The sequence below is a fragment of the Bos taurus genome, chromosome 26, assembly GCF_002263795.3.
Source record: "Bos taurus isolate L1 Dominette 01449 registration number 42190680 breed Hereford chromosome 26, ARS-UCD2.0, whole genome shotgun sequence".
Taxonomy (NCBI): Eukaryota; Metazoa; Chordata; class Mammalia; order Artiodactyla; family Bovidae; genus Bos; species Bos taurus.
In genome coordinates this window covers 10209257-10234213 of record NC_037353.1, presented here as the reverse complement: position 1 = coordinate 10234213, position 24957 = coordinate 10209257, and the positions used below count along the sequence as shown (strand labels likewise).

The 24957-nt window shown below is 39.1% G+C and overlaps 1 protein-coding gene, 1 long non-coding RNA gene and 1 pseudogene across 8 annotated transcripts in view; all 3 read right to left on the bottom strand.

The window, feature by feature from the left end:
- LOC112444516 (uncharacterized) overlaps nucleotides 1–13993 on the bottom strand; it is a 43847-nt gene extending 29854 nt beyond the window's left edge. Inside the window, exons 1-3 of the long non-coding RNA XR_003032876.2 lie at nucleotides 10766–13993; nucleotides 10438–10555; nucleotides 9264–9444 (exon numbers count right to left, since the gene is read on the bottom strand). This is a non-coding gene — a long non-coding RNA (uncharacterized lncRNA). The remainder of the gene's footprint in view (nucleotides 1–9263; nucleotides 9445–10437; nucleotides 10556–10765) is intronic.
- Nucleotides 13994–15700: 1707 nt separating this feature from the next.
- Nucleotides 15701–17014, bottom strand: LOC616475 (replication protein A 32 kDa subunit; annotated as a pseudogene).
- A 1906-nt stretch (nucleotides 17015–18920) lies between these two features.
- The window catches only part of LIPJ (lipase family member J), a 38035-nt gene continuing 31998 nt past the window's right edge, over nucleotides 18921–24957 (bottom strand). For 6 of the 7 annotated variants that reach the window (XM_024986077.2, XM_059881976.1, XM_015460597.3 and 3 more), the window contains exons 10-11: nucleotides 21297–21368; nucleotides 18922–20212 (exon numbers count right to left, since the gene is read on the bottom strand). In XM_024986077.2, the coding sequence (XP_024841845.1) occupies nucleotides 19979–20212; nucleotides 21297–21368 (306 nt within the window). In that variant the 3' untranslated portion in view covers nucleotides 18922–19978. Of the gene's footprint in view, nucleotides 20213–21296; nucleotides 21369–24957 lie in introns of all 7 variants that reach the window. The other variant, XM_059881978.1, reaches the window with a different exon arrangement.

Here is a 24957-nt window from a genome sequence, read left to right as displayed (position 1 = left end):
TAGATTAACACAAATTAAAACCATGATAAGAAACAACTCTGCACCCATTACAAAGACTAAAATTTTGAAAACTTAAGTTGTTTCCATGAAGTCAAATATACACTGACCAAATGGCTGTTGTTATTACCATGACAGTAGGATTTCCAGTAATTTTATTTATCTTTCATTATGATAATTTCTACAATATTCTTGCACTAAATATACAAGTAAAATAATGCCTACAAGTAAATATAATGGAGATAGAACTTAGAGTAGATAGAAGAAGTTCAGTTCAGTTCAGTCACTCAGTCATGTCCAACTCTTTGCAACCCCATGAATTGCAGCATGCCGGGCCTCCCTGTCTATGACCAACTCCCGGAGTACACCCAAACTCATGTGCATCAAGTCAGTGATGCCATCCAGCCATCTCATCCTCTGTCGTCCCCTTCTTCTCCTGCCCCCAATCCCTCCCAGCATCCAGGTCTTTTCCAATGAGTCAATTTTTCACATGAGGTGGCCAAAGTACTGGAGTTTCAGCCTCAGCATCAGTCCTTCGAATGAACATCCAGGACTGGTCTCCTTTAGGAAGGACTGGTTGGATCTCCTTGCAGTCCAAGGGACTCTCAAGAGTCTTCTCCTACACCACAGTTCAAAAGCATCAATTCTTTCGTGCTCAGCTTTCTTCACAGTCCAACTCTCACATCCATGCATGACTGCTGGAAAAACCATAGCCTTGACTAGATGGACCTTTGTTGGCAAAGTAATATCTCTGCTTTTTAATATGCTATCCAGGTTGGTCATAACTTTCCTTCCAAGGAGTAAGCGACCCAGATAATCACAATGGTGTCATCACTCACCTAGAACCAAACATCCTGGAATGTGAAGTCAAGTGGTCCTTAGAAAGCATCACTACGAACAAAGCTAGTGGAGGTGATGGAATTCCAGTGGAGCTATTCCAAATCCTGAAAGATGATGCTGTGAAAGTGCTGCACTCAATATGCCAGCAAATTTGGAAAACTCAGCAGTGGCCACAGGACTGGAAAAGGTCAGTTTTCATTCCAATCCCAAAGAAAGGCAATGCCAAAGAATGCTCAAACTACTGCACAATTGCACTCATCTCACACACTAGTAAAGTAATGCTCAAAATTCTCCAAGCCAGGCTTCAGCAATACATGAACCGTGAACTTCCAGATGTTCAAGCTGGTTTTAGAAAATGCAGAGGAAGCAGAGATCAAATTGCCAACATCCGCTGAATCATGGAAAAAGCAAGAGAGTTCCAGAAAAGCATCTATTTCTGCTTTATTGACTATGCTAAAGCCTTTGACTGTGTGGATCACAATAAACTGTGGAAAATTCTGAAAGATGGGAATACCAGGCCACCTGACCTGCCTTTTGAGAAATCTATATGCAGGTCAAGAAGCAACAGTTAGAACTGGACATGGAACCGCAGACTGGTTCCAAATAGGAAAAGGAGTATGTCAAGGCTGTATATTGTCACCCTGCTTATTTAACTTCTATGCAGAGTATATCATGAGAAACGCTGGACTGGAAGAAACACAAGCTGGAATCACGATTGCCGGGAGAAATATTAATAACCTCAGATATGCAGATGACATCACCCTTATGGCAGAAAGTGAAGAGGAACTCAAAAGCCTCTTGATGAAAGTGCAAGAGGAGAGTGAAAACGTTGGCTTAAAGCTCAACATTCAGAAAACTAAGATCATGGCATTTTGTCCCATCGCTTCATGGGAAATAGATGGGGAAACAGTGGAAACAGTGTCAGACTTATTTTTGGGCTCCAAAATCACTGCAGATGGTGATTACATCCATAAAATCAAAAGACGCTTACTCCTTGGAAGGAAAGTTATGACCAACCTAGATAGAGGCACGGTGGCAGCAAACAGAAAGGAAGTTGAAAGGGGAAAAAAACCCATTCAACCTTATGAAATTTCAGTGTGTAAAATTAAAAGGAAATTACATGATAGTAAAACTTGAAGGGGCTTTCCTGGTGGCTCAGACAGTAAAGAAATTGCCTGCAGTGCAGGAGACTGGAGTTCAATCCCTGGGTGGGGAGGATCCCCTGGAGAAAGGAATGGCTACCTACTCCAGTAATCTTGCTTGGATAATTCCATGGACAGTGGAGCCTGGCGGGCTATACAGTCCATGGGTAGCAAAGAGTCAGACATGACTGAGCAACTAACACAGACACACACAAAACTTAAAAGAGAAATACAGATTACGGATATGCATATGAAAAAAAGGACTAATAATGATTTCAAAAGATTGATGATAAATATAAGGAAAAAGGTAAAATACACCGGGTGATGCGAGGCTAAGAACAATGCAGAATGCATCATCAAATTCCGGAGAATGCTGCATTACATATCCAAGTCAGTGAGGAAAATGGAACTTTTTAATCCAGCAGGAGCCTATGTAAGCATCTCTCTTCTTCAGTATTATTCACATTTCCTGATTTTGAAAACTATAAGCATATACTATAATGAATCACAAACCTTAATTGTGTGTTGGTTTGGTGAAAGTAAGAGGATGCTTTAAAATTGTGTTTTTAATAGAAGTAGCTGGAGCCAGTGCAAAATAAATTTTAATCTTTTCAGCCAGTTGTGGATTTATTGAAAATGCTCCAAAAGCTGAAAGTAAACAAGAAAATAGACTAGTTTACTTGAGTTCTGTCTTGCCTCAACTTTTCATTGTAACTTGGCTAGTTTACCTATGATTACATAATAGGGTTGCTATCTTTACCATGTATTCCAAAGTGGTCTCTAAAGGTTTTCTCTACAATTTACTCTGCACACTAACACAAGATTAATTTCTTGGAATTCCATTTTGTTTGTCTTTTTCCCCATCTGCCTGTGGTTGCTAATTCCATTATTTAATATTCAGTGACACCTGTTGTTTTATTTCATTAGTAAAAAATCTGGGTAAAATGAACCATTTCTCCTCCCATTGAAGAATTTCCCTTAGGCTTTCAGGATTATTTTTTTTTAATTTCACTTGGTTTTATTTTATATTGTAGTATAGTTGATTTATAATGTGTTAGTTTCAGGTGTATAGCAAAGTGATTAAGTGTTTTATATATATTCTTTCTCAGATTCTTTTCTCATATAGGTTATTAGAAAGTATTGATCTGAGTTCCCTGCACTTTATAGTAGGTTCTTTTTGACTTTCTATTTTGTACATAATAATATGTATATGTTAATCCCAGCCTTCCTATTTATCATTCCCCCTTCACCTTTCTGCTTTGGTAATCATAAGTTTGATTTCAGAGTCTGTGAGTCCGTTTCTACTTGGTAAATAAGTTCATTTGCATTTTTTTTAGATTCCATGTATAAGTGATATCATATCATATTTGTCTTTATCTGACATCTCACTCAGTATGATAATCTCTAGGTCTCTCTATTTCATTCTTTTCAATGGCTAAGTAATATTCCATTGTAAATATGTATCACAACCTCTATATCCATTCATCTGAGATGGACATATAGGTTACTTCCATATCTTGGGTATTGTAAATAGTGCTGCAAGGAACATTGGAGTCCATGTATCTTTTTTAATTATAGTGTTTTTTTTTTCTTTATAAATGCCCAGGAGTAGAAGTGCAGGGTCACAGGATAGTTTCCTCTCTGGGCTGTTTCACCTGCTTTTGACTCCACTGATTACTTTAAATGTGGTTTACACTTACTGAGGGCCTACATATATCCTCTACTCTTTTGGCCTCTTCTCTAAAAGAGAGGCTGGGCCATCTTTCTTTCAAAAGACCATCCATATTCAAGGTGCAGTTCAACATTCTTTCTTTTTATCACAAAATCTTCCCTAATAACTGTGATCAAAGGAAATGTTTCCTTCCATGGCCACACGATTACTTTCAAGGCACAGATGCTTTTGCCTTCACAGGTCCCTTTCTCCCCACTTCCACCCCAAATCTATGTAAAAACCATATTTTGTGACTGTGTTGACATAAACATGAACATAATCCAAAATGAGTTATATTCCTTTACTCTTTTGATTTTGAAAGTAATTAAATGAGGTGCCCCTAAAGTATCATGAACCCTAGGAGCCTGGCCTCCTATGCTGGGTTATTTAACTCTCTCCTTTATGCTATCCTCATTCTGGTTCACTTGACTGACTATAAGCCTGCTGAAAGCATCATCCCTTTTGCAGCAATTCTCCATAGTGGTGATTTGTCCCCAAGGGTCATCTGGAGACATTTTGGTTGTCATAACTGCAAGGACAGAAGGGGGCAATGCAAGTATCCTACTATGCACAGGGAAGCCCCAACCCTGACCCCCAGCAAAATACCAGTAGTGATGAGGGAGACAAACCTTGCCTTATTAGATTGTGAGCTTTGAGGAAATGAGATTTTTTAATGTACACATTGCAAATAACAAACACATTGCAAATAACAGCCAACAACGTATATTTCAAATAGTAGATACACTGCACATTTACAGAATGAATACTTGAAGTAATTAGAAGCGTTTTACTGTCCAACTGAAAAGTTTTGAAGCATCTGGTCTTTCAGGATGTGAATTAATATGCCTCATAGTACCCTAGATGGGATCCCAGGCAAAGCGCAAACAAAATTCACTGGGCAGCAGAATGTCACTGATCAAAGAAACCAAACCAACCAAACTTCAGACTTTTTCTTAAGAGTATCAACACATCAACTTTCTGTTAAGAAAACACTGTAAGGGCTTCCCTGGTGGCTCAGCAGTGAGGAATCCACCTGTCAATGCAGGAGACACAGGTTTGATCCCTGATCAGGAAGATCCCACATGCCAGGGCAACTAAGCCTGTGTGCCACAACTACTGAGTCTGTGCCTTAGAGCCCAGGAGCCACAGCTACGGAGCACATGCTGCAGCTTCTGAAGCCCACATGCCCTAGAGCCTGTGCTCTGCAGCATCAGAAGCCACCACAGTGAGAAGCTCACACACCCCAACTAGAGAGTAGCTCTCACTTCACAACTAAAGAAGATCCCGTGCAGCAACAGAGACCCAGCACATCCATAAATACATAAACAAAAAAATTTTTTTAAAAAGAGAGCACTAAGGGAAAAAAACAATTTAAAACACACATGCCAAGTCTTCAGTCTTGGCAATTCCAGTTGTAGAGAATCTTAGGTAATTCTAACACATATATCTTGTTTAGAATGTGTGGTATGGTTGGAAAGATCACATTAATAGATGATCATATCCATTAATCATTTTTAAAGGATCATATACCTATATGCCATAATAAAACAATACTCACTGGCTTTTAATATTGTTCCTTTTTGGTTTGTCTGTATGTTCTAAATAATTGTAATGAGTAAGTATACTTTCTAAAATAAATTCTTTTAAAAAGAAAAGTTTTCTGTTATTTTAAAAATAAAAACTATAGCAAAATCACATTTCATTATTCCTTTGCATACCAGTAAGTGCTCCTTGGGAATGGCCCACATAATAAATTTGCTTTTGTCCTGTTTTCTTCACAATATAATCAATGGTGGCTGTAAGATCACATTTTAACATTTCATCAAATTGCATGAAACAAAATGAATAAAACTTGTTTTAAGTCTTTATTATAATAAGAAAGTTATCTTCATATCTTAAATTATGGACTTAAAAAGCCCTCTGTAGGGACACCTGGATCATAAGAACTAACATTGATTCCACACTTCCTATTTGTTCATTACTAACTTGTTACCTTCTTCTAAGCACCACTTCATTCCATGCTCACAAAATACCTTTGACCTAAGTGTATAACGATGGACATTCTAGAACAGAGGAAACAGGAAATGTGTCTGTGAGCATAACCAATAAGTGACAGACTAAATTTCAGAGTGCTCTTGTTCTAGAGCCCAACTTCTAAGATATAGTATTTTATGGCTTTCCCATAAGAGAATTATGAGAAATATACTATTTAAAAATACGTAGTAGACAAAATCATTGTCAAGTGAGTGATAGGAAAGCTAAAATATGCAATATGGTATAATCATTTCCAGATATACAGAAGTAAAAGTAGAAAGTCAAATTATTTTTGGCAACTGATGAGAGTTGATGCTATTATATTATTTGACTTTTCTGTGATAAAACCCTGGAGGAGGAAAATGGCAGCACACTCAAGAATTCTTGCCTGAATAATTCATGGACAGAGAAGTCTGGTGGGGAAGAGTCCATGGGGTTACAAAGAGTCAGACACAACTTAGGGCCTGAGCATGCATGCACACGGTGGCAAAAAGTAACCATGTACACATTTATCCTTGCCTTTTCCTCTCTTCTCTACATTTCTCTGAAAAGAATAAAGCAAAAAAGTAGTGGTGGGTTCGCAAAGTGATGAACATTTGGGAAACTGGAGTTGTTGTTGTTCAGTGGGTCAGTTATGTCCGACTCTTTGCAACCCCGTGGACTGCAGCAAGCCAGGCCTCCCTGCCCTTCACCATCTCCCAGAGCTTGCTCAAACTCATGTCCATTGAGTCAGTAATGCCATCCAACCATCTTGTCCTCTTTCATCCCCTTCTCTTCCTGCCTTCAATCTTTCCCAGCATCAGGGTCTTTTCCAATGAGTCAGTTCTTTGATCAGGTGGCCAGAGTATTGGAGTTTCAGCTTCAGCATCAGTCCTTCCAATGAATATTAGGATTGATTTTCTTTAGGACTGACTGGTTTGATCTTCTTGCAGAACAAGGGGCTCTCAGAAGTCTTCTACAACACCACAGTTCAAAAGCATCAGTTCTTTGCCTCTCACCCTTCTTTATGATCCAACTCTCACATCCATACATGACTAATGGAAAAACCATAGCTTTGACTATACTGGCCTTTGACTATATGGACAATATGGACCTATATCGGCAAAGTGATATCTCTGCTTTTTAATACACTGTCTAGATTTGTCATAGCTTTTTTTCCACAGAGAAAGTGTCTTTTAATATCATGGCTTCAGTCACCATCTATAGTGATTTTGGAGCCCCAGAAAATAAAGACTTTCACTGTTTCCATTGCTTCCCCATGAAGCGATGGGACCAGATGCCAAAACTTTGCGTTTTGAATGTTGAGTTTTAAGCCAGCTCTCTTTCACTTTCATCAAGAGGCTCTGTAATTCCTCTTCAGTTTCTGCCATGAAGGTGGTGTCACCTGCATATCTGAGGTTATTGATATTTCTCCCAGCAATCTTGATTCCAGCTTGTGCTTCACCCAGCCCAGCATTTTGCATGATGTACTCTACATCTAAGTTAAACAAGCAGGGGGACGATATACAGCCTTGACCTACTCCTTTCACAATTTTGAACCAGTCTGTTGTTCCATGTCCAGTTCTAACTGTTGCTTCTTGACCTGCATACAGATTTCTCAGGAGGCAGGTAAGGTGGTCTGGTATTCCCAGCTCTTCAAGAATTTTCTACAGTTTGTTATTATTCATACAGTTAAAGGCTTTGACGTAGTCAATGAAGCAGATGTTTTTCTGGAATTCTCTTGCTTTTTCTATGATCCAACAGATGTTGGCAATTTGATCTCTGGTTCCTCTGCCGTTTCTAAATCCAGCTTAAAAATCTGGAAGTTCTCAGTTCACATACTGTTGAAGCCTGGCTTGGAGAATTTTGAGCATTACTTTGCTAGTCTGTGAGATGAGTGCATTTGTGCAGTAGTTTGAACATTCTTTGGCATTGCCTTTCTTTGGGGTTGGAATGAAAACTGACCTTTTCCACTCCTGTGGCCACTGCTGAGTCTTCCAAATTTGCTGGCATATTGAGTGCAACACTTTTACAGCATCATCTTTCAGGATTTGAAATAATTCAGTTGGAATTCCATCACCTCCACTAGCTTTGTTCATAGTGATGCTTCCTTAGGTATACTTGACTTCGCAGTCCAGGATGTCTAGCTCTAGGGGAGTGATCACACCATAGTGGTTATCTGGGTCATTAAGATTTTCTTGTATTCTTGCCACCACTTTTTAATATCTTCTGCTTCTGTTAGGTCCATACTGTTTCTGTTCTTAATTGTGCCCATATTTGCATGAAGTGTTCCCTTGGTATCTCTAATTTTCTTGAAGAGATCTCTAAGTCTTTCCCATTCTTTTTTTCCCTCTATTTCTTTGCATTGATCACTTAAGAAGTCTTTCTTATCTCGCCTTGCTATTCTCTGGAACTCTGTATTCAGATGGGTATATCTTTCCTTTTCTCCTTTGCCTTTCACTTCTCTTCTTTCCTCAGCTATTTGTAAGTCCTCCTCAGACAACTTTTTACATTTCTTTTTATTGGGGATGGTTTTGATCACCACTTCCTATAAAATGTTAGGAACCTCTATTCATAGTTCTTCAGGCACTCTGTCTATCAGATCTAATCCCTTGATTCTATTTGTCATTTATCCTGTATAATCATAAGAGATTTGATTTAGGTCATACCTGAATGGTCTAGTGGTTTTCTCTACTTTCTTCAATTTAAGTTTGAATTTGGCAATAAGGAGTTTATGATCTGAGCCACAGTCAGCTCCTGGTCTTGTTTTTGCTGACTGTATAGAGCTTCTCCATCTTCAGCTGCAAAGAATATAATCAATCTGATTTCGGTATTGTCCATCTGGTGATGTTCACATGTAGAATTGCCTCTTGTGTTGTTGAAAGAGGGTGTTTGCTATAACCAATGCATTCTCTTGGCAAAACTCTGTTAGTGTTTGCCCTGCTTAATATTGTACTCCAAGGCCAAACTTGCCTGTTATTCCAGGTATTTCTTGACTTCCTGCTTTTGCATTCCAGTCCCCTATGATGAAAAGGACAGATTTTTTGGAGGGAAGCTGGGGAATTCTTTACAATCTGGGGAATAATAGGAAATGATGTCTTTTGGACATATTTTCATTTTAATTCTTGTTGCTGTTTAGTCTCTAAGTTGTGTCAGGCTCTTTTGCAACCGCATGGACTATAGCCTTCCAGAGTCTTCTCTCTATTGGATATCCCAGGCAAGAACACTGGAGTGGGTTGCTATTTCCTTTTCCATGGGATCTTCCTCATCCAGGGATTGAACCCAGGTCTCCTGCATTGGCAGGTGGATTCTTTACCACAGAGCCCTCAGGAAATTCTTAGGCTCAGTTATAACCATACAAATTAAAATCTAGAATAACTTTTACATATAAACCTTTAAAATATTTAAAAATATTATTCAAGCTACATATGTTAATGAAATACCTTCATTCCATTGAAATACCTTCCAAGTTCTACAAAATTATATCAATATTACTAATTTAAAAACACATTTAACACATTTTTATGTCAAAATAAAACGAACAGACTTTTTTCCCCTACCTGCAAGCCCAGAATTCTTTAGAATCTGGATCTAGGTATAAGTGTTTCCTGGACCAGGTAGTCCTCTGTCGTTCCCCATCCACACATCATAACCAGCATCTGCCAGGGAAGCCTAGGCTATTGCTTGGAAGATTGGCAGTCACAAGCACGCCACGGTGTAGGAACACAACTGGCTTTTGGACTGCAAAGAAAGCATTGAAAATATTTGATAGCAGAAAAATATATCTGAAAGTAAAACAAAGGTCTTCAAGTCACTTTAATATAGTTAGGACTGATTGGATTGTATCCAAAAGAAATGTGCTAACAATTCATATTTATTTTATGCCAGCATCACCTAGAGAAGGAAACGGCAACCCACTCCAGTATTCTTGCCTGGGAAATCCCATGGACAGAGGGGCCTGGTGGGCTATAATTCATGGGCTCACAAAGACTCAGACACAACTGAGCACACACACACACACACACACACACACACACACACACCCCAAATGCTGATATTTTCCCTTAATCTTCAGAGCAAAAGAACTGCTACATCATCTATGAGGTCCCGTGTCCTCTTCTTATCCTACTTCCTGGAGCACACTTTTCCTTAGTTACTGATTTTAATTTCTAGGGCTTACAATTTATATTTTATATATATATATATATAGAGAGAGAGAGAGAGGGAGTTTACACTTAATGAAAAAATTAGAGAGAAATCTCCAGAAACAGGAATGCTTTGGGTCTTTAAAATCTCATGTGCAGATAATCAAAGAAAAAAAAAAAGATACCCTTCTAAGCTTGAATAATGCTTGCTGTAAGCACTTAAGGCAGAAAAGAGGAGTGAACCAGAACTAAGCTATTACACCAGGAAGAGCAATGATAATCCACACTTGGGTAAACCGAAGAATATCAGAGAAAAACTGGTTGAAAATTCTGGGTGGGGCTTCTATTCAGAGGCTCTGAATCTCCACCCGGTTCACCAAATCAAATTCATGGGTCAGGGTGTGCTCCGCTTTGTTATAGAAGCCAATGTAAATCAAGAGTCATTCAGACCCTCAGCATAATAGTCAAGAAGGTTCGATGTTTTTTATGAGTAAATTAATCTCATGTTCTGTGATTAGAATATATCTGACTGGATTGTATTTGATTCAAAATTTGAGACACTCATCTTTTTCCATCACATAAATCCTACCTAAATAATTAGCACCATTCTTCCCATTAGGAATCCGGTTGAGCTGAAGGATGTAAGCATCTGCAATGATAACTTCATACTCTTCACTTGGGTAACCCCAGTAGGAAATTATCCGACTCTGAATGGAGAAAAGACAGACCGTTTAGTTTTATGAGTTTACTTGGCCAATTTTATGATTCTTAAAGTAGAATTTCTTATTGGTAGGTTAACGTATACTATGTAAGGAGAACTTTCAGATTTTACATTAAAGAAATTTTAAAAGAATGAATGAAAGTAATAGTGACAGTCTTTGGAGGTGTTTTCTTAATTAGTGAAAGTAAAAACTTACAACATCCATACTGGCCTCAGGATTATTAGGTTTTTTCCCAAGGAAAACAAAATGCATTTCCAAACACATGGAGGACAGACACTGTTTTAAGTAACCACCACATTTTCAACCTACTAAGGAAAAAAATATTAGCATGACGCAGTAAATGTTTCAATATAAAGTCAGGGTTCTTGTGCTGCCTTGCTATTTACTTCACAGAGTTTTTGTTTGTTAGCATATCCTCTGGTTCTTGTTTCATTGCCTTGCCTATTAGATGGTTTTATAACACTTCTGTTTTCCTGGTTATTTTCTTTCAGTTGTGTGCATGATATTTCCTCAGAGGACCTTTTATCTATCAACCTGTAGATATGATTTCAGAGCTACTGTTTACTATTTGTTATAGGCTGAACTGTGTTTCTGCACCACACCCCCTGAAAAAGGGTTTAACTCCTAACACTCAATACCCTAGAATGTTTTTGCATATGTATATAAGGTTATTGCAGATGTAATTATTCAAGTTAAGGTAATACTGGAGAAGGGTGAGCCTCAGATCCTAAAAGACCAGTCTTTATAAGATTACCACATGAAGACAAGGCCATGCAGGGAGAATGCCATGTGATAGAGAAGACATAGGTGGGAGATATATAGCTGTAGGTCAATTAATGGTAAAGACTGCTAGCAAACCACCAGAATCTCGGAAGAGGCAATAAAGGATTCTTTCGCTACAAGTTTCAGAGGGAGTATAGTTCTGCAAAGACCTTGATTTCAGACTTCTAACTTCAAGAACTGTGAGATAATAATTTTCTATTATTTTAAGCTACCTACTTTGTGCTATTTTGTTATAACAGTCCTAGGAAAATGAAAAACCATCTGTCAGAGAAGGGAAAGAGTTTTAATACCTGGACTAATCTTTGTTGAACTTATGCATAAAACAAGGCGATCCCTGATTTAGTGTCTGTTTTGTATGTGAGAACTCACATTAATCCCCTCAAAAAGGCAGACCAAATGTTACTCAAACACTGCCAAAACAAATAAATTTTTGTATTTTTGCTTTAAAATATCTGGATTCAGAATGACCTATTAAATGTTTCACTCACTGTAATACACATGATGCATGCTACTGTAAAGACCTACAGCAGTTCTTCACCTGTCTCTAACGGTTTCCCTAAAGGACACCTGCACCAACAAGCATAGCCACACTCTCCCCCACACCCTGAAATGCTCCAGTGTCCATTCACAGCCCAGTAATTTTCCAAAGTTTTAGAAATTTAGTTTCCTGCTCCACAGTCTTCTACTCTAAACCTGGCCTATTTTTCACCAGGGAAAAAGTTTAGCCTGAGGGATGCATGAAGGAATGGCATGTTTTCTGCCTTTGAGGTGCATATAATCTAGTGGTAGTTCAGCAGTTCCAGGTCTATCTACTCGCTCTCTTACCTGTAATGTCCATGCATTTCTCAGTCCCTTCTACTTCTGGTCGACTCAGGGCCTACATGTTTGCTCTTAAAATCCCATAGGTGAACTGAAACTTTAGACTTATTCAAAAAGAAGAATGACTAGGTAACAAGGTAGATATAGAGCATCCTGCTCAGTCCTTGGTTCTAATAAGTATTTGCTGTTCAATAAATAAAATAATCAATTATTAGGAGTACTCTTCAAATCCAATATCTTGTTGTAATAGCACTATACTTTTGAAAGAACAGTTAAAATTAAATGAAAAAATAAATGATACCACTGTTCCTAAAAGCTACCGATGGTCCCTTATGTTTTCCTCAACAGTATAATAAAATTCTTTCTCACTCTCTGTACAAACCTCCTCAAAGGCTCCTTAGGCCTTGTCTTAAAGTACTAAAAATTAGTGTTTGCTGTTTAGGCCAAAGACTGTAAAGATCTCAACTCAAAGCCCCCAGATTTTGAGTAGGTAGCCTGAGAGAGAAGGCTGAAGGGAAATTAACATTTAGGGCTGAGAGGGAGAGAGTAAAAGAGGACGACCTCCATAGGCTACCAGGATTGGTGCCTGTGAAGGACCTAATCTGGTCAAGTTCCAACCTGGCCTCTTTTGATAACTATAAACACCAGAAACATTCCTTGCATCTTATTGGAATTAGCGAAATCAATGAATTTTTCAGAAGACTCCACATCCATTTGCTAATACATACTGAATATGTTTTCAAACACCTTCTGTCTTCTCACAGATATTTTGCTAGAGGGCCACTCTCCCCTTGCAGATTTGAGAATAAGCCAGATTTCATTTTAAGTTAGAAACTAGAAGCTAGAGCAAGTGGCAAGGCAGCCTGCTCCTGTTACACATTCAGAGCACTGCTTAGTCTTTCCTTTTTCAAATTCTCTGAAATCAAGTCCCTAGAGAAGTAGAAAAGAGGAAAGAAACTTTTTCATAAAAGGTTTTTATGTATATAATCAAGGCTGAAAATTTTAATAGAGAATTATATTTTACCTAAAATAGAACTAAACTTCACAATTAATTAATTTTTAAAGTACAATAAATAAACTTTACCATGCCAGAGTCATACTTACTGTCACCAAATGTGGATGCTTTCTGCTTCCTGGATAAGTGAAAATTTAATTATTTTTTCCCTTCTCTGTATTTATATATCTGCGTATTTTGGATGACCTTTCCTAAGAATGTTCAGTGGTTACATTTCAGGTAAGTTCTTATATTTGCCAAATTGCAAGTCAAATACTGTATTAACAGTAAATTCACAAAAGGATCTGGCTCCAAAACCATCCTCCTTGATCTATTAGCTAGTCAAACTCTGCTTTTTTGTATCTTTATTCTCTGAGTATTCCAGACTCTGGGCTTCCCTGGTAGCTCAGATGGTAAGAAATCACCTGCGATGAAGGAGACCTGGATTGGATCCCTGGGTAGGGAAGATCCCCTGGAAAAGGAAATGACTTCCCACTCTAGTTTTCTTGTCAGGAGAATCCCATGGTCAGAGGAGCCAGGAGAGCTGAAGTCCATGGGTTCGCAAAACGTCAGACAGGACTGAGGAACTGGAAAAAAAAAAAATCCAGACTCTAGCTATCAAGTCTTTCACCAGGACTTGGGTAGGAGCATTTAGCTCATAAAGATGTCCATTTATCTTAAAACAGCCAGTAAGGCCTACTGGTATAGTTTTGAAAATTCTGGGCAAAACAGTTTTTACCAGAGTTTTTGAGAGTTGTTGTATCTAGAGTTATTTATAAAATGACATATCAAATCTAGCATATACTGACAAAATGAAGTTTTATATGTCTATTGAAATTTTATTTTATTGTGCTAAGAACACATAACATGAGTTCTACCCTCTTAAAATTTTAAATGTATGACAAAGTATAGTGGCAGCCCCAACAAAGTTGTTAACCACTCCAATGTGCCTAAACTCATGGGGACTTTGGTTTTTTGTTTTCCTCCAGTGGTATGCTGAAATCTCCCTTCCAGATGGCTGGTTTTCTACAAAGTCTGGAGGTATCTGCCCAAGATGACATTCCCAGGTTTTCCCCAACCTCAGCTTAGAGAGACCCTGGCAGATTTGCTGGCTTCTGCTAATTCTGGAGCCCCTATGGAGGTATGCCTGCCATACCGCCATACCAGATACACAGGGAATGAGGTTTCCCCTGGGTCCCTTGGGCTAGATTCCACAACCCTCAAAGAAATATTTTGTTTGTGCCTGGTTGCCCCACTCCAGTACTCTTGCCTGGAAAATCCCATGGATGGAGGAGCCTGGTGGGCTGCAGTCCATGGGGTCGCTAAGAGTCGGACATGACTGAGCGACTTAACTTTCACTTTTCACTTTCATGCATTGGAGAAGGAAATGGCAGCCCACTCCAGTGTTCTTGCCTAGAGAATCCCAGGGACGGGGGAGCCTGGTGGGCTACCGTCTATGGGGTCGCACAGAGTCGGACACGACTGAAGCGACTTAGCAGCAGCAGCACCAGCCAATGTTTAGTTGTCAAAACGGAGTACAAAAAAGCATATCTTTCGCCACCTTGATGCTGACATCATTTCAGTATTTTATAAAGTCAATTTTCCTCAAGTTTTCTATATGTTGAATATAACTGCAGAAAAATTTCAGCAGACATTTTGCTCAAAATTTTCCAAGCCAGGCTTCAACAGTACGTGAACCGTGAACTTCCTGATGTTCAAGCTGGATTTAGAAAAGGCAGAGGAACCAGAGATCAAATGGCCAACATCTGTTGGATCATCAAAAAAGTAAGAGAGTTCCAGAAAAACATCTACTTCTGCTTTATTGACTATGTCAAAGTCTTTGACTGTGTGGATCACCACAAACTGTGGAAAATTCTTAAAGAGATGGGAATACCAGACCACCTGACCTGCTTCCTGAGAAATCTGTATGCAGGTACGGAAGCAACAGTTAGAACTGAACATGGAACAACAGACCAGTTCCAAATAGGGAAAGGGGTACATCAAGGCTGTATATTGTTACCTGCTTATGTACTAATATGCAGAGTACATCATGAGAAATGCTGGGCTGGATGAAGCACAAACTGGAATCAAGATTGCCAGGAGAAATATCAATAACCTCAGATATGCAGACGACAGCACCCTTATGGCAGAAAGTGAAGAAGAACTAAAGAGCTTCTTAATGAAAGTGAAAGAGGAGAGTGAAAAAGTTGCCCTAAAGCTCAACATTCAGAAAACTAAGATCATGGCATCTGGTCCCATCAATTCATGGCAAATAGATGGGGAAACAGTGGAAATAGTGACAGACTTTATTTTCACAGAACACAGAAGTCGCTCAGTTGTGTCCGACTCTTTGCGACCCCATGGATTGTAGCCCACCAGGCTGCTCGGTCCATGGGATTCTCCAGGCATGATTACTGGAGTGGGTTGCCTTTTCCTTCTCCAGGGGGATCTTCCTGAGCCAAGGATTGAACCCGGGTCTCCCGCATTGTAGGCAGACGCTTTACCGTCTGAGCTACCAGGGAAGTCCATCAAAAACACAGAAGAGTATTAGTAAGTTTCAAAAGGATGTCAGTTGAGATCTTTTACAGATGAAATCTACTTCCTAGAAGTCAACTCGCCAATTATATGCACAGCTGGAGACAAGAGGCTGCAAAAAAAGGTCCAACTGGAAAATATCTCGGGTACCCAATTAGATCCAGTTATTCTGCGTCTGTGGATTTAAAATGATCATCATCCACGGTGGAATAGATGTGTCCCTCGTTGCTTAGAAAATCCACAGCTAGAGAGCGAAAGTTGCGCTGGGCTCGGCGCCGCGGGGCTTGAAGCGGCTCTGCGCTCCGCCCGCCAGGGCCGCCTCAGCCCCATAATATTTAAAAAAAAAAAAAGAAAGAAAATCCACAGCTAGCTTGATTGAGGCTACAGGCATGTGTTGGAGTTGGTTCTTGAGATCCTGAAAGTTCAATCCTTCAGGTCTTGGGCAAGCTTTGATCAAATTCAGCACCTGGTTCTGGGCCACAGTGAGGCCATTTGCTGGTATGAAGTTATTCCCACTGAAGTTCCCAGCTTCACCCATTCCTGGTTTGCTGATAGGCGCTCTCCCTGCTGAAGGCTGGCTGTTCGACTTGCTCAGCATCATGTGTGCATTGACTACTTCCAGAATATGTGTGGTGAACTCATTCATATCCTCCAGGGGCATGATCTTAAAGGCTACCAGGCTTTTCTTGTTCTGGAAAGATCTCAGATGACCAGCCACTTTCACATATGTTTCTGGAGGGACCACAGTGTTTTCACTGCTGGCATCATCTGTGTCAACCCACTGGCGAACATCCATGGGTACAGTTGTCATGTCATCTATCTTGTAAACGATGTTGGTTGCAGCCTTCTCTGCATTTCTGATAATCCCCACAACAGTGACCCGTGAAATCTCAACATTTCCAATTCTGAATATTTCATCAACCAGAGTAGCAGAAAGCAGCTGAGATATGGTACAGGGTACAATGTGCTGAGCTTGAGCTCTGGATTTCTTTTTGGCCTGGGAAGCTGTTGGAGATCCAAAGCCCCCAGGGGACTGTGTGTAGCCGCCGGCTCCCCCAAAAGAGGAGGTGCTATAGCTTTCACATCCACTATTCCACATCTTCGACACGATTCCCTCAGGAGAGAGTTCCAGAAGGTTCCTGCTGGAGGGTTCGCCGAACCCCTTCAAGACTTTATTTTGGGGGGCTCCAAAATCACTGCAGATGGTGACTGCACCCATGAAATTAAAAGATGATTGCTCCTTGGAAGAAAACTCATGACCAACCTAGACAGCATATTAAAAAGCATTACTTTACCAACAAAGGTCCATCTAGTCAAAACTATGGTTTTTCCACTAGTCATATATGGATGTGAAAGTTGGACTATAAATAAATCTGAGCACTGATGGATTGATGCTTTTGAACTGTGGTGTTGGAGAAGACTCTTGAGAGTCCCTTGGACTGCAAGGAGATCAAACCAGTCCATCCTAAAGGAGGTCAGTCCTGAGTGTTTATTGGAAGTACAGATGTTGAAGCTGAAACTCCAATACTTTGGCCTCCTGGATTGGAAGAACGGACTCATCTGAAAAGACCCTGATGCTGGGAAAGATTGAAGGCAGGAGGAGAAGCAGATGACAGAAGATGAGATATTTGGATGGCATCACTGAGTCAAGGGACATGAGTTTGGGTAAACTCCGGGAGTTGGTGATGGACAGGGAGACTTGTTGCAGTCCATGGGGTTGCAAAGAGTTGGACATGACTGAACGACTGAACTGAACTGAACTGACAAACTAATACTAAAATCTATATGATTGACAAGGAAATTAGATTATTCAAGAATTTTAAGAAAGAATAATAAGTTGGAGGACTTGTCCTTGATTTCAAGACTTTATCAAGTTCCTGTAAAATTATTTTAATCAATCAAGTGTGGTAAATAAAATACAGTATATATCCACACAATGGGATTCTACTCAGTAACAAAAATGAGCAAACTATAGTACATGCAATGCCTAAAAGACCTGAGCTCCCTAGTGAGTTTCAGGGAAAACAAATTTTAAAGGCAAAGTGAGGGAGAGAGTACAGAGTAAATTATCGTCTTGTGCATAATTCTCTGATTGGTTGATGATGTGGTAATAGGTGTGTGTCCTACGGGTTAAGATTGTCAATTCAGCTGGACTGGGGGCTACATGCTCATGGTCATCGTACAGTCAGCTTCCTCCATTTGGTAGGGACTTCAGTGTTTGAAGATCCCCTGGAGAAGGAAATGGCAGCCCACTCTGGTACTATTGCCTGGAAAATCCCATGGACAGAGGAGCCTGGTAGGCTACAGTCCACGGGGTCACAAAGAATTGGACACAACTGAGTGACTCCACTTTCCACTTTCCACTTTCAGTGTCTTGGGCTTCCCTGGTGGCTCAGATGGCAAAGTGTCTGCCTGCAATGCGGGAGACCTGGGTTTGATCCCTGGGTAAGGAAGATCCCTTGGAGAAGGAAATGGCAACCCACTCCAGTACTCGTGACTGGAAAATTCCATGGACAGAGGAGCCTTGTAGGCTACAGTCCATGGGGTCACAAAGAGTCAGACATGACTTCACTTCACTTCAATGTCTGTAAAATAACTTGTTGTTCAGTTGCTAAGTTACGTCTGTCTCTGTGGTCTCATGGACTGCTGTTAGCCAGGCTTCCTTGTCCTTCACTGTCTCCTAGAGTTTGCTCAGATTCGTGTCCATTGAGTCAGTGATGCCATCCAACCATCTCATCCTCTGTACCCACCCTTTTCCTCCTGCCCTCAGTCTTGCCCAGCATCAGGGTCTTTTCCAATGAATTGGCTCTTCCCATTGGAGGTGGCCAAAGTACTGGAACTTTAGCTTCAACATCAGTCCTTTCAAAGAATATTCAGGGTTGATTTCCTTTAGGATCAACTGTTTTGATATCCTTGCTGTCCAAGAGACTCTCAAGAGTCTTCTCCAGCACCAGTTTGAAAATGTCATTTCTTTGGTACTCAGCTTTCTTTATGGACCAACTCTCACACCTGTACATGACTACTGAAAAAACCATGGCTTTGACTCTACAGATATTTGTAAGCAAAATTATATTTCTACTTTTCTTTTAATATAAATTTATTTATTTTAATTGGAGGCTAATTACTTTACAATATTGTATTGGTTTTGCCATACATGGACATGAATCTGCCACGGGTGTACACGTGTTCCCCATCCTGAACCCCCCTCCCACCTCCCTCCCCATACCATCCCTCTGGGTCATCCCAGTGCACCAGCACTGAGCATCCTGTATCATGCATGGAACCTGGATGCATCTCTACATTTCAATATGCTAAGTTTGTCATAGCTTTTCTTTTAAGGAGCAAGCATCTCTTAATTTCATGGCTGCAGACACTGTCCACAGTGATTTTGGAGCCCAAGAAAATAGACTGTCACTGTTTCCATTTTTCCCTCATCTATTTGCCATGAAGTGATGGGACCAGATACCATGATCTTAGTTTTTTGAATGTTGAATTTTAAGCCAACTTTTCCACTTTCCTCTTTCACTTTCATCAAGGTTCTTTAGTTCGTCTTCACTTTCTGCATTAGGGTGGTATTCTCTGCATATCAGAGGTTGTGTGCATCAGACACTATGTTCTTCAGAAAGTAACTAAAGAATCTACTATATAGTTGATGTATTGTTTAAACTGTTATGGGTTCTCCTGGCCCAGCTGCTTTTTTTGTTGTTGTTGTTGCTATATATTCACATTATTTTAAACATTAATTCTTGAGCCAGCCTTTTGTGACTCAGGACAGGCCAGGATCACTAAAGCTTTTCTATAAACATGAGGCAGCCAGAAGACAGGGAGGTGGTGGGCGAGGTCTGTCCTGAGAAAGCTCCCAAAGGCCCTACTTGGTTACAGAAAAATTAGCTTTCATATCAGAAAGTATTCTTCCAAACTCTTATGTTTCTAAAAATTCATACATTCTCATATTTCTTGAAGGAAAAAACTCTACCTTTCTCAAAAAGCCTTCTCCTGTAATTGAAAATATTTAAGATTATTGTTTCTGTTTTTAGTTATTTATATCCTACTTAGAAACTCAACAGGCTGCTTTGGGCTGAGTTATAATCTGCCATTACTCCTAGTGTAATAAATGCCATTGACTTTATGAGTGGAGAGCCTAGGGGCAATGCAAAAAAGGAGGAAAAAATTCCAGACTTTATATAAATAACTGGAAAAGTATACATAGTAAGAACAAAATAATTGGATTTTAATAGGAATTATATAGATCCTTCAACACAGAATACCATGGTTCTTTATGGGTTGCCTTGGATAATATCAATGATCTCACTGTAAACTTGATGATATACATCTAATCCAAACAAAAAGTCTACATGATTATAGTAAGAAATAGTTTTATGGTAAATATGATTTGTGATTTCAGGAAGTAAAATTTTAACATCTTCAGGGTCAGCCAACAAGTCACTGTCACCACTCCAGGTTGCAGTTGGCACATTCATGCTTGTCACATTGTACAATGGAGAAGTTGTCTAAACGCAAATAAGTAAAAGTAAGAGTTTTCAAAGAGAATAATACATATGAAGTGTTAAAATTTAAAAATACGCTTAATCTAAAATAGTTGTTATTAAGGAAGCAATGAGTATGAAAGAATATTATAATTTTTACTTATTAATAGAAATAAATCAGATACAAATTAAAACTAGAGTTTGTTCTGATTCAGAGTATCAAAATTTTCTTTGGCTTATATAACTGTCAATATCAGTTCAGTTCAGTTGCTCAGTCATGTCCGACTTTTTGCAACCCCATGGACTGCAGCATGCCAGGCTTCCCTGTCCATCACCAACTCCCAGAGTTTACTCAGACTCATGTCCATTGAGTTGGTGGTGCCATCCAAACATCTCATCCTCTGTTTGTCCCCTTCTCCTCCTGCCTTCAATCTTTCCCAGCATCAGGGTCTTTTCAAATGAGTCAGTATGTTTATTAGTAAATGATAAACATTGGCAGTCAAGTTCAATATGATTTTAATGAATTAGATCTTTATATTTTACCTCAAATGTTTACACAAGCAAACTACATCAGGCATTGGAGCTTAGCAAAGGCAGAAAAGTATGGTGGAGAAGCATAAATTTTGAAGTAGATAGACTTGGGTTCTAGTATTTCAAGACAACTGTCATTATACTCAGACAGTTTTTATCAGCTTCTCAGTAACTTCTACTTTTTCTAGTTAGTATATATGTTTGTCTTATCTTCCCAAACACAACAGTCTTAGGGTCAAGAACAATGGTATGCTTGCTTTTTATTTCTTATTTAACCAAGCTCAGAGCTATGCATATTATAAATACAGTATTTTTCCTCTTGAGGGATGAAGAATTATTCTACTGCTTGTCAATTTCTCTAGACTTATCTAAGATATTTGTTGTTAAAATACGTAGAAAACATGGAAAAGTCACTTTGGTTGGAAATGAACATATGGGTCCAAATTAAGATAATCTTCATTTACTGATCCTTTTCACTGTACTACCATACTCTTGGGTTTCACAGATGAATCTTTAATAGTAAAAATCATTTCAATTGATCAGGGAGATAATTTTTAATTTATATATAATTATGTACCTGATTAAAATGAACCAAGTTCAGATCAGGACTGCCCCAGTCAAAAGCTTTCAAGTGACTAGAATTAAAAAGCTGAAAGAAAAATTTTAAAGTAAGACTATACTCATTTTTCCATTACAGTGGCAGCTGATATGAGTTAGGTATGCATTGCACAGAAAGCCCCTTTGTACTAAGTCTGTTAGTATTTGTGTAGGTGGGCTTCTTTGTTCCTCTCTTTCTATACACAGGTTAAGAAATGGAAGAGCTAGGAGGTGGGGGGCAGGGAAATCTGCAGACAATAATTCTACCATCTTCATATAAATGCACATCTCCTGAAGGCCTTTTACCTTATTAAAGGGGCATGTGTGTTTGGATAACATTAGGCCTCCCCAGAAATTCTCTGCTGTATCTAAAGAAGTCTAGGACTAAGCGTGCTGGGACTAAGAGGACACTGCCCTAAAAATTATTGCTTCAAATAACAAAGATCAAGAGCATGTTCCAGAAGCCACCCCCTTCTTCACCCCTTAACACTTGCAGCTTCACCACCAGCTTTGAACCTATTAGGTCTAATCTGATTTTGACCGTTTCCCCCCGATTATGTTTTCATTTCAAGAAGACTAAGTTTCTCATGTTACTCATCTTCTCCAGTATGATAAAATGTCTACGTCTCTATATATCCCGTATTTTATCTCCTCCCAACACTCCCCAACTCTTTAAAACTCTATCTATTATACCATCATCAACCTATATGTTAAAACTTGTCTCTGATTGTTAATCTGATTCTCCCTGAGAATACTTTTCCCTGCAGTTCCAAAATTGGCCAAGTTTACTTATGACATTAACATTTGTAAAATTTTGGTCAATTCTGAGACATTTTTAAATCTTATCCATGAGAAGCATTTGATTAGCTATTTATTCCCTTATCCTTGAGATCTTTTCTTCACTTAACTTCTAGAATAACATGATATCTTGGTCTTCATTATTTTTTTTTCATTGTTTTACTCAATGCTTCTTTTAAGCTTCCTTGGCAAATTTAGCCTCTCCTGCTGACCTCTAAATCTTTCCATGTCTCATCACTTAATCTTTACTCCTCTTTTCTTCTCTATTTATACTCAGTCTATTTGTTTTCTCATCCAGTCTCTTGGATTTAAACGTTATACACATTCAAAGTGTTTATCTTCTTTTATAAGTCTTTTCCAAATTCTAGACTCCTATCAGGCTCATGCTCAGTCGATTCAGGCATGTCTGACTTTTTGTGACCCTAAGGGTGTAGCCCACCAGGCTTCTCTGTCAATGGGATTCTCCAGGTAAGAATGCTGGAGAAGGTAGCCCTGCTGTCCTCCAGGGCATCTTTCCAACACAGGGATTGATGGCGTCTCCTGTGGCTCCTGCAGTGCAGGCGAATTCTTTACCACTGAACCACCAGAAAGCCCTCTAGACTTCTATACACAACTTATGCAAAATCAAGACTTAAATGTCTAAAACAACATCTCCGAAATAGAACATCTTATCTTTCCATCCATCATCAAACTTCTCCCTCTCCTTCAAAACTAATTTCATCTTTTCATTACTTAGTCCAAAAACTTTGGATCATCCAACATTCATTTCTTTTACTTCTCATATTTCCATGATTAAATTTTGTAGGCTCCAATTTCATGATATACGCATGCATATTCAGAATCTAACAATTTTTATCACCTCTACTGGAAACATATCAGAGCAAGCTATCATCAATTCTCTTTTGCATTGCTGCAATAATCTGACTTTCTCATTGCTTATACTCTTGCTTCACTATAATCTATTCAACACAGAAGCTAAAAACATTCCTTAAAAGTGTTCAGTTCAAGTCATTCAGTCGTCTCCAACTCTGTGACCTCATGAACTGCAGCATGCCAGGTTTCCCTGTCCATCATGAACTCCCAGACCTTGTTCAAACTCATCCATCGAGTCAGTGATGCCAATAAACTGTCTCATCCTCTGTTGTCCCCTTTTCCTTGATTCATGGACCTAACTTTCCTGGTCCATTTTCAGCCTGTGCTTCATCCAGCCCTAATAAAGTCAGCCACTGTTTCCACTGTTTCCCCATCTATTTGCCATGAAGTGATGGGACCATTTGCCATGATCTTAATTTTCTGAATGTTGAGCTTTAAGCCAACTTTTTCATTCTCCACTTGCACTTTCATCAAGAGGCTTTTTAGTTCTTCACTTTCTGCCATAAGGGGTGGTGTCATCTGCATATCTGAGGTTATTGATATTTCTCCCAGCAATCTTGATTCCAGCTTATGCTTCATTCAGCCCAGTGTTTCTCATGATGTACTCTGCATAGAAGCTAAATAAGCAAGGTGACAATATACAGCCTTGATGTACTCCTTTACGCATTAAAATACAGTATTTATCTTTCTCTTTCTGACTCACTTTACTCTGTATAATAGGTTCTAGGTTCATCCACTTCATTAGAACTGACTCAAATGCATTTCTTTTTATGCTGAGTAATATTCCATTGTGCATATATACCACAACTTCTTTATCCATTCATCTGTCCATGGACATCCATGTTGCTTCCATGTTCTAGCTATTGTAAATAGTGCTGCAGTGGACAATGGGATACATATGTCTTTTTCAATTTTGGTTGTCTCAGGGTGTATGCTTAGGAGTGGGATTTCTGGGTCATATGGTGGTTTTATTCCTAGTTTTTTTTAAGGAATCTCCATACCGTCTTCCACAGTGGCTATATCAGTTTACATTCTCACCAACAGTGCAAGAGCTTTCACTTTTCTCCACACCCTCTCCAGCATTTATTGTTTGTAGACTTTTTGATGAGGGCCATTCTGACCGCTGTGAGGTGATATCTCATTGTAGTTTTGATTTGCACTTCTCTAATAATGAGCGATGTTGAGCATCTTTTAATGTGTTTGTTAGCCATCTGTATGTCTTCTTTGGAGAAATGTCTGTTTAGGTCTTTTATCCAATTTTTGATTGGGCTGTTTGTCTTTCTGGTATTGAGTTGTATAAGCTACTTGTTTATATTGGAAATTAATCATCTGTCAGTTGTTTCATTTGCTATTATTTTCTCCCATTCTGAGGGTTGTATTTTCACTTTGCTTACAGTTTTCTTTGCTGTGCAAAAGCTTTTAGGTTTAATCAGGTCCCACTTGTTTACTTTGTTTTTATGTTCATTACTCTAGGAGGTGGTCGTAGAGGATCTTGCTTTGATTTATGTCATTGAGTATTCTGCCTATGTTTTCCTCTAAGAGTTTTATAGTTTCTGGTCTTACATTTAGGTCTTTAATCCATTTTGAGTTTATCTTTGTGTGTGGTGTTAGAAAGTGTTCTAATTTCATTCTTTTACATGTGGCTGTCCAGTTTTCCCAGCACCATTTATTGAAGAGGCTGTCTTTGCCCCATTGTATATTCTTGCCTCCTTTGTCAAAAATAAGGAACCCATAGGTGCATGGGTTTATTTCTGGGCTTTTTCTGTCTTGTTCCATTGGTCTATATTTCTGCTTCTGGGCCAGTACCATATGGTCTTGATGAGTGTAGCTTTGTAGTATAATCTGAAGTCAGGAAGGTTGATTCCTCCAGATTCCATTCTTCTTTCTCAAATGCTTTGGCTATTCATGAGTCTTTTGTGTTTCTATGAATTGTGAAATTTTTTGTTCTAGTTCTGTGAAAAATGCCATTG